General features: G+C 44.4%; 1 protein-coding gene across 1 annotated transcript; it reads right to left on the bottom strand.

The window, feature by feature from the left end:
- Positions 1-1213: 1213 nt before the first annotated feature.
- On the bottom strand, positions 1214-2764 carry LOC136776471 (uncharacterized). The gene has a single exon (XM_066732010.1). The coding sequence runs from the start codon at positions 2762-2764 to the stop codon at positions 1214-1216; it is 1551 nt and encodes a 516-aa protein (XP_066588107.1).
- Positions 2765-8354: the final 5590 nt, after the last annotated feature.

Raw genomic sequence — 8354 nt, 5'->3', positions numbered from 1 at the left:
GCCATTGTAACGTCCCGCTTCGCGTCTACGGATTTCGATAGATGAAAACGGATCGTTCGTAGATTAATCGTTTCGGGCACTATACTTTTGGACTAGTCTACCCGGGACCGGTCGCGATTCGATTGTTTGTAAGGAATAAATGTTGAGACCTTTACCTGTATCCTTGGAGACAATGGCTTTTGATGAGGTGAAGAGGGTAGAGAATGCAAAAAAAACACCAATTTCACTTAGGAAAATGAATAAAAGTAATATAATTAAAATAGCAATAGTGAATACAATAAAGCAAAATAGAACTAATTAGAATACAAGTAATTCGAACGGAATTGAACCAAATCGATTTAGCAAAAATAAGTGTGGTTCGAACTGAACAAGTAATTGGAATGAATCGAATGCTCGAACTTAATTGTTACATTAGCTTAACCTAACGCTGGACTCCCTGACCCTCGGGGTGGGGGTGCGCGTTGAGCCAGGGCGCATGTCATACCCCCCCCCCCTTATCTTATTGCTATAGTATCTGTATTCCAGGGAGGATGGGGACGTTACACCTCCCCCCCTGGGATAAATAAAAGAATTGGAGGAATTCTTTTATGGAGAATGGGGTCAGGGAGCCCATTACTTGCCATAAGGGCCTTATTTATCATTAACTGTTGAGTTAGAGCTAAGTTCAGGATTTTCCATTCTAGCTTTGTTCTCCGCCTCTATCCGCCTGGCCCGCCTTTCCAGAATGTATTTTACGCAGTGGGGACACTCGTCCCTAGGATTATCTGTGTAAGCTTCGCACAAATTACACACCTTGTGGAAACTATATATGGGATCCTGAATCATACAATAGCTACACATATCGTCTACTATGAAACACATTAGACAACTGGAACATCGAGGGTAAATGGAGTATATTTCTTCCTTGCATTCAAAGCACTTTACCCCCTTCGAAGGGGTGACCCTTGAGATCTGTATATATTCTCGTACGTGATATAGCTGCTTCAGTTCCGGATCCTTATCGTTGAAGCATTTGTGACAGATAAGCCCTGGGCTGGTGACGTCTCCATCGAGTACAATTCGGGCGCCCCGCGTGCAGTAGACCTTGGCTGCTCCTTTGAGGTAGAACGATTCTGCTGCCATGATTGTGTTATGGTAGAGGTTGGAGGAATCTAGAAAGGGAGCTGAAATAAAGGATGATTAGTATTGTTTAGAAGCTGTTAGTACGACATGATTATGCTCTAGTGAGGTCTAAGAAGGTAGGACTATGGGTATGGGGTGCGCTGGGGGTGTAGGAGGGTTGCCGGTTATTTTGACCATCGAGATCGTTCCTACGGAGGTCCATGGATCTTCTGGTTCTGTGTAGGGTAGGGTATATGGTTGCCCCGGTTCCAGGGTGCGGTTCCTCGGGAACAGTCCCGTTGGCTCTCTCCACTTCATTATTTCCTCTTCGGGCTTCGGGTTCCTGATTCTGCCCCCTCGCGACAGCTCGGTGCAAAAGCAAGTTGGTCAGTGAATTCCAACATGCTCCCACTAAGTGGATTCCCCATCTATAGGCAGCGTGTAAGGCGTAACCGTGTAGAAGGGTGTCCAAGGTCAACTTTATTATCACGTATACCATGTATATTCCCAATAGCCCAGCACTAGTGGTCCCGAAGGTGGTCATTCCCATCCAGATTTTTCCCATGGTGGTTTGGGTAATTTTTTCTAATGCCGTTTCGTCTAATAGATGATGTATAGATATACCCTCCTCCATAGATGGACGTCCCGAGAAACTCCTGATGACGTTATTAGTTAAGGCCGGTCTTTCGGCCGAGAACATGATATGGTCTCGCAGCCGGTCGATGTCACTCTGGCTGTATATACCGGAAGTGGCTAAGTTTCCCGGTGACAGGTATCTCCAGGTGAGGCGGGTTTTTGGCTTCAATTTTTCTGGGGCACTTACGTCCAAGGCTTTCGGCAGTAGGCGCACCCATCCGTGTTCGGTCAAGTGTCGCGTTGGCAGGACACTGGAGCAGTCTCTTTTCGTGCCGTATCTTTTTAAAACCCTTGACCTGGGAGCTACGAAATATGACTCATTGAGGAAGGTTACTGGAAGTTCTAAGAAGCAATCCGTTGTTTCCCGAATTTCCACTCGCACAGGTATGCACTTTATCACGTAAATGACCTCTCCGGCCGGGTCTGCGGTGTATCCTGGGCCTTTCATGAGGGTATACGCGAAATCGATGGGGTTAGAGGCAGCGGTTGACAGCGTAATCTCCAACAGTTGTCGTTCCATATCGCACTTTTGTCTGATAATATCCGTATATAGTGAGTTTACTTGATTTCGAATATGTCTTTCTACGTAAATGAACTTTGAATTTATGTAGGTGAATAGGTCCATGTTTTCAACTGACATGTCCCGGGACTTCGGGAAAGTATTACCTGCTTGAGTTTCCAATATAAATAGCTTAGGGTGTTCTGTGCGATATAGTTCGTATCCGCAGATTTTCAGACTAGTTGTACGAGTCAAGGCGAAGGTAATGTCGTTAGAGATGACAGAGAAGATTTCCGGTGCATTTGTTGACCCAACCTCTTGGATTTTCTGAGCATTGCCCTCGTATAGGACATCATATCCAGAAAAATCGCAGGTACTGGAAGGAGTTAACTGCCAGTACGTGTTTCCGTCCTGTACATCCATACATTCCAAGTCTCCGGCGTGGCATACGGTGCCTGAGGGTAGATACATCTTTCCTGTGGGTGTTCGCAATATGTTGTGACCATGTACTATTTTAGGATAATACATGTTCACTAAAAAGATATATATATATATATATCTATAGAACATTGAGACATATTATGGTCATATTATCAAGGCCATAATATCATGTCCTATACGCTTGGCCTACCTATCATCGGAAATACCGTATAACGTTCGGTGATTGATAGGTCATAAAGTAGAGTAACGATCGTGGCCCATAAGTCGTATGTTAAATGGGTCTAACGAACTACGGCCTTCCGCGGCTCCCGAATATTCAAGTTGAATTTTCGGAAGAAGTTAGACCTTGGATCTGATTGGTAGTACCAATAGCTTAATCGGCTCCGCCAATTAGATTTAGAGTTACGAAGAGTTGGGGATAAGGGACCAACAGCTCGTTGCTGGTGTCTCCCGATTTTTACGACACTCGTTATCTAGTCCTGAAGAAGATCAGTCGCGATCTTAGCAACTCGGAAATTGAAGACTCGCATCGTAGCAAGTGAAAAGTATGGAAGCTACTCGACTCCGCTCTGCTCAGCTCTGCCCTGCTCTGCTCTGCTCTGTCCTGCTCTGCTCTGCCCTGCTCTGCTCTGCTCTGCTCCGATCTGCTCTGCCCTGCTCTGCTCTGCTCGACGCTGCTCTGCGCTGTCCTGCTCTGCTCTGTCCTGCTCTGCTCTGCCCTGCTCTGCTCTGCTCTGCTCCGATCTGCTCTGCCCTGCTCTGCTCTGCTCGACGCTGCTCTGCGCTGTCCTGCTCTGCTCTGCCCTGCTCTGCTCTGCTCCGATCTGCTCTACTCCGATCTGCTCTGCTCTGCTCCGATCTGCTCTACTCCGATCTGCTCTGCTCAGCTCTGCTCGACGCCGCTCCGCTCTGCTCTGCTCTGCTTTATCCTGCTCAGCCGTCGTTCTCCAGCTCCAACGGAAAAGGTTAGCGGGAGTCCCAGCTCCTAGAAATCCTTATATCACGAGTAAACTTCGGAAAACGCGCTTAATAGCCGTGAAATCGTCAAAAACCACGAATTACGAGTTAAACATACTCCCAAAGTGCGTGGATTGGGAATTAGGGACACAAATGAGAAATTGGAACAATGGTCTAATATCGAGAAACTTTGAGATTCGCTAGTAATTCAAGGACACCGTCGTCTTTGGGTTTTCGGATATGAAATGTACATAGTTTTTATCTATAACTTACGTTAAGCCCTTTTATCGATTACCGTGTATATAATGTCGTATTAAAGTATTGTATTTTCCGAGAAATTGGTTATGCGCTTACAGTATAGTTGATGGGTCGAATTCGGGTATAAAGAGTGTCCGGGATATTCGTTCAGTTTCGAATTTCAGTTACGTTTCGTACAGTTCGTCGCGTTTAACCAAGGGTGCATCCCGAGGTCGAATTCTCCCCGAAAGGAGCTACCTCGTTCGATCACCTCGTGGTAATCCAGTTCGTTTTCTCGTCAGAAGGAACCCCGGAGGTGAATTCTCCCAGAAAGAGCTACTCCGTTCGGTTCTCTTCGCGAGAGTATAGTTTCGTTTAGTTAAAAGGTCGCAGGAGAAACACCTGCCTTGGGTAGGCCTTTATTTGATTAGTTAGTTGTTTAGTGAAGAAATTCGTTGGATTGGTCCCGAGCACTCCGGAAAACCGTTTTCTACGCCATCTCGAGTTATAGTTTTGTAGAATACGAATAACGATCTATGCGCTATGAAGTCTGACAAATACAGCAATGTCTTTTTGGAAATATAGACACTTTATTATCGAATATAGTATGTAGTGATTTGACCCGAACTGCCAAATCCTTTTGCATTTCACGTTTCAGGAACTCACCCACTCTCCGCTTCCGCAATCCTACTCTTATATTCACTGAGCTAGTTGGCATTTTAGTTTGACGAATACAGTATTTTGCAGTCACTACAGTACAGTGGTTCTTTCGGGAACCTGGCGCCCAACTTACGTTACAGATTTGGATTTAGTTACAGCTTACGAATATCTTAGGGTCAGCCAAAATTTTTGTAGTGTAGCAATGCTTATTCCAGACTTCAGAGTGATTTCCAATGACCCTTGGACGATTACATTGTCCCAAGAGCCGTAGGTATCTGCGTAATATGTTCCAGTGCATTTCCCGTCGTTATCTATCCTCCCTGCGGCTGTGACTGGCCTGGAGGTGGTGGAGTTTGGTTTCAAGTCTGATATTACTATACGATCGTTGAAGTAAAAAACACCGGTAGAGTGCATGGTGCGGCATTGTTGCTCGTTGATTTCCTTGATGTAGGAGACGAACCCATTGTGCACTTCCGAGGTGTGTGAGTGCATTCCACAGTATTTTACGGTTCTTGAATAATGGACCAAACATTGTATGATCTCGATGGGTTGATAATCGGTGATTTGGAGGACTTGAATATAGGTAGGAGTGGTTTCGGTTTGGATGTTCTTTATATTGCAGTCTTCTACATCTAATAGGCTGATGGTGGTAACGTTTAGATGGGGCCCTCGGCAGTCATAACCAATCAGCCCAGCGCAGAGACGTGCGAATGTTAAGATGAGGAAGAAGTGGGGAGATGAGACGTACATGATGCGTCCTGCAATCCAGGAACGTCCTTACTTAGTCTAGCTTTATCATTATGTATAACACGCATTTTATTCTTATATCTAATCTTAAGATTATTGTTAGAGAGAATCTCTAGGATTTCGAAGGGTCCTTCATATTGGTTCGCGAATTTTCCAACTCTAAGTTCCTTTACCACGTATACCCAATCCCCTTCCCTGAATGTGACAGGTTTTACGCGCGCGTCGTAATATCTTTTATTTCTTTCTTTTGATTTCTGCAAATTTTCTCTAGCCAGAGCTTGAGCATTATTTACGCGGTGGAATAGTTCCGTAACGTATTCGACATACGTATGTTCAGTAGACTCTTCTAACAGCGGGTCCGATGCCGGAATCCTGGCGATTCTACCGAATATCAATTCATGGGGTGTGAACTGGGTACTCTCATGTACGCTAGTGTTATACGAGAACGTGGCGGTCTCGAGCCACTCATCCCAGTCGGTGTAACTAGTGTTAACGTAAGCTTTTAAATATTCCACTAATACATGGTGGGACCTTTCCAAAGACCCGTTTGACTGTGGATGATAGGCTGTAGTCCGGAATTGTTTGATGTTGAACTTTTTCGCTACGCTTTTCATAATGCTAGATAGGAAATTTGACCCTTGATCCGTTAATAAAGCTTTTGGTGCTCCAAATACACAGATACACCTTTTCAGTAATCCTTGTGCCGTTTCGATACTATTGGCAGCAGGTAGGGGTACTGCAATTAGGAATTTCGTCAAAAGGTCCTACATTGTTAGGATGTATTTATTGCCCTTAAGGGTCTCGGGTAACGGTCCTACTATGTCTAAAGCTATTTTATCGAATGAAGCTCCCGGTGTGTCCGTTAAGACCATCGGTTGCTTGGTTTTTATTCGAATTAATTTGCGGAGTTGACAGCCCTGGCAATTCTGAATGAACTCCTGGATATCCCTTTTCATGGAATTCCAATGGTAGTAAGGCCGCATTCTGTTGTACGTTTTCGAGATACCCTTATGCCCTCCTGAGCTAGACTCGTGATATTCTTTAATTAAGGTTTTCCGTGCTTGCTTATCTGGGGTTATTACTAATTGCTTACAGACTATAAAGGTGATCTCTCTGCCAATAAAAATTCGTTTTAGTAGATTTACAATTCGTTTCCAAGGAATGTCATCTATGGATTCTGTTTTGGCTAGGCATATGGTCTTAAATTTGAAAGTGTCTTGTACTTGCAGTAATGATAACAAAGCTAGATTTAAATCTTCGTCGGTGAGTAAATCTTTGTGTTCCCTTTTTATTGGAAGTGTTACAAGGACCTTCTGATTTTGGTAAATTATATGGGCCTCAGTTAGTGTCAGTTCTTGATAAGAGGGCAAAAGGTTCTCTTCACGTAATTTCAGAGCGCCTTTGTCAACGGGTTCTCCTTCGCAATCAGTAAAAATAAGGATGTTATCGCGTCGATTTGTCAAGCAGTCGCGTGTTTCAACAAACTTAGGCGAGTCGATGTTTTCGGGTGTAGTAGTTTGCACGGTGTCATTTATATCGTCTATTATTTCATCGTCGGTCAGTTCGTCGCTACTGGGGTCTTCATGGAGAGCATAGATTTCGGCTTTGTCCCGTATGTTTGTCGGCTCAGGTTCTTCGTAGTCTAAACAGTGTGTACCGGTTTCTGTCTCTTGGTCCGTAAAGAGGCTAACGGGGGGTCCGCATAGCTGAGGTTTATTGCAGTCGGGGTAATAAATAACACGACTGAAAAGGACATATTCTGGAGGGTTTCTTGAGAGGGCGTCTGCGTTGTCGTTAATTTTTCCGGGCTTATGTTTTATTTCAAAGTCGAAATCAGAGATCTTCAACCACCAATTCCAAAGTCTGGACGATTTATCTTTTGCGTTTTTGAGCCACACCAACGGCTTATGGTCGGTGATCACCGTGAATTTATGCCCGTAAATGTAATGTCGAAAGGTGGAAATGGCATAATAAATGGCTAAACATTCTTTTTCTATAGTGGAATATTTCGCCTCGGTTTTGCTTAATACCCGCGACGCATATGAAATCGGCAGATCTTTGCCTACGTCTCCTTGGCTCAACACCGCGCCTATCGCGTAACCTGATGCATCCGTTGTGATTATGAAAGGCTTGTCGAAATTCGGGTACTGGAGTATCGGAGCCGTACACAGGGCGTCCCGCAACGTTTCGAACGCCTTTTGCTGTAAATGAGTCCAAACAAAAGGTTTCGCTTTTTGTAGTAGGTCTGTCAAGGGTTTTGCGACTTTAGAAAAACCGGGGATAAATCGTCGGTAATAGCCTACGAGTCCCAGGAATTGTTTTATATTCTTGGGGTTTTTAGGTAAGGGAAAAGTCTGAAGGGCCTCTATTTTCTTCGGGTCTGCCCTAACTCCGTCTTCGCTAATGACGTGCCCTAAATATACCACTTCTTTCCTCAGGAAACTGCATTTCTCAGGCTGTAATTTGAGATTGGCGTCTCTCAGTCTTTTCATCAACCTCTCGAACTTTACTGTGTGCTCTTCGAGGGTTCTGGCATAAATAACGATGTCGTCCATATAAACGAACAACTCTGTCCCTTGTAACCCCGTCAATACCGAATCCATAACACGTTGGAAAATAGCAGGCGCGTTTTTCAACCCAAAAGGCATTCGTTTGAATTGATAGTGTCCATAAGGGGTAGAGAATGCGGTTTTATGTGCATCTCTCCCAGACATTTCGATTTGATGGAATCCTGATGCTAAATCTAATATTGTAAAGTATTTGGCCTCCCCTAGTTGATCTAAGATTTCTGTGATATTGGGCAAAGGATATTTGTCAGCGATTGTTTTTTCATTTAAATGACGGAAGTCTATGACCATCCGCCAGCGTTTATTACCGTCCCCGTCTGCTTTCTTCGGTACAATCCATACCGGAGAGTTGTAGGGGGAAAAGGAGGGTTCAATTATATCCTGGTCTAATAGTTCTTGTACTTGCCGGTTAATTTCGGTTTTATGAACGGGAGGAAATCTGTATTGTTTAGTGTGGACAGGAATTTCGTCGATGGTATCGAAAGAGCATTTAGCTGTACTGGCGGGTC

The sequence above is a fragment of the Prorops nasuta genome, unplaced genomic scaffold, assembly GCF_024137725.1.
Source record: "Prorops nasuta isolate Cenicafe-Biocafe unplaced genomic scaffold, Cenicafe_Pnas_1.2 PNAS00009, whole genome shotgun sequence".
NCBI lineage: Eukaryota > Metazoa > Arthropoda > Insecta > Hymenoptera > Bethylidae > Prorops > Prorops nasuta.
The sequence above is the reverse complement of the archived record's forward strand: the minus strand, read 5'-3'. Positions and strand labels throughout refer to the sequence as shown.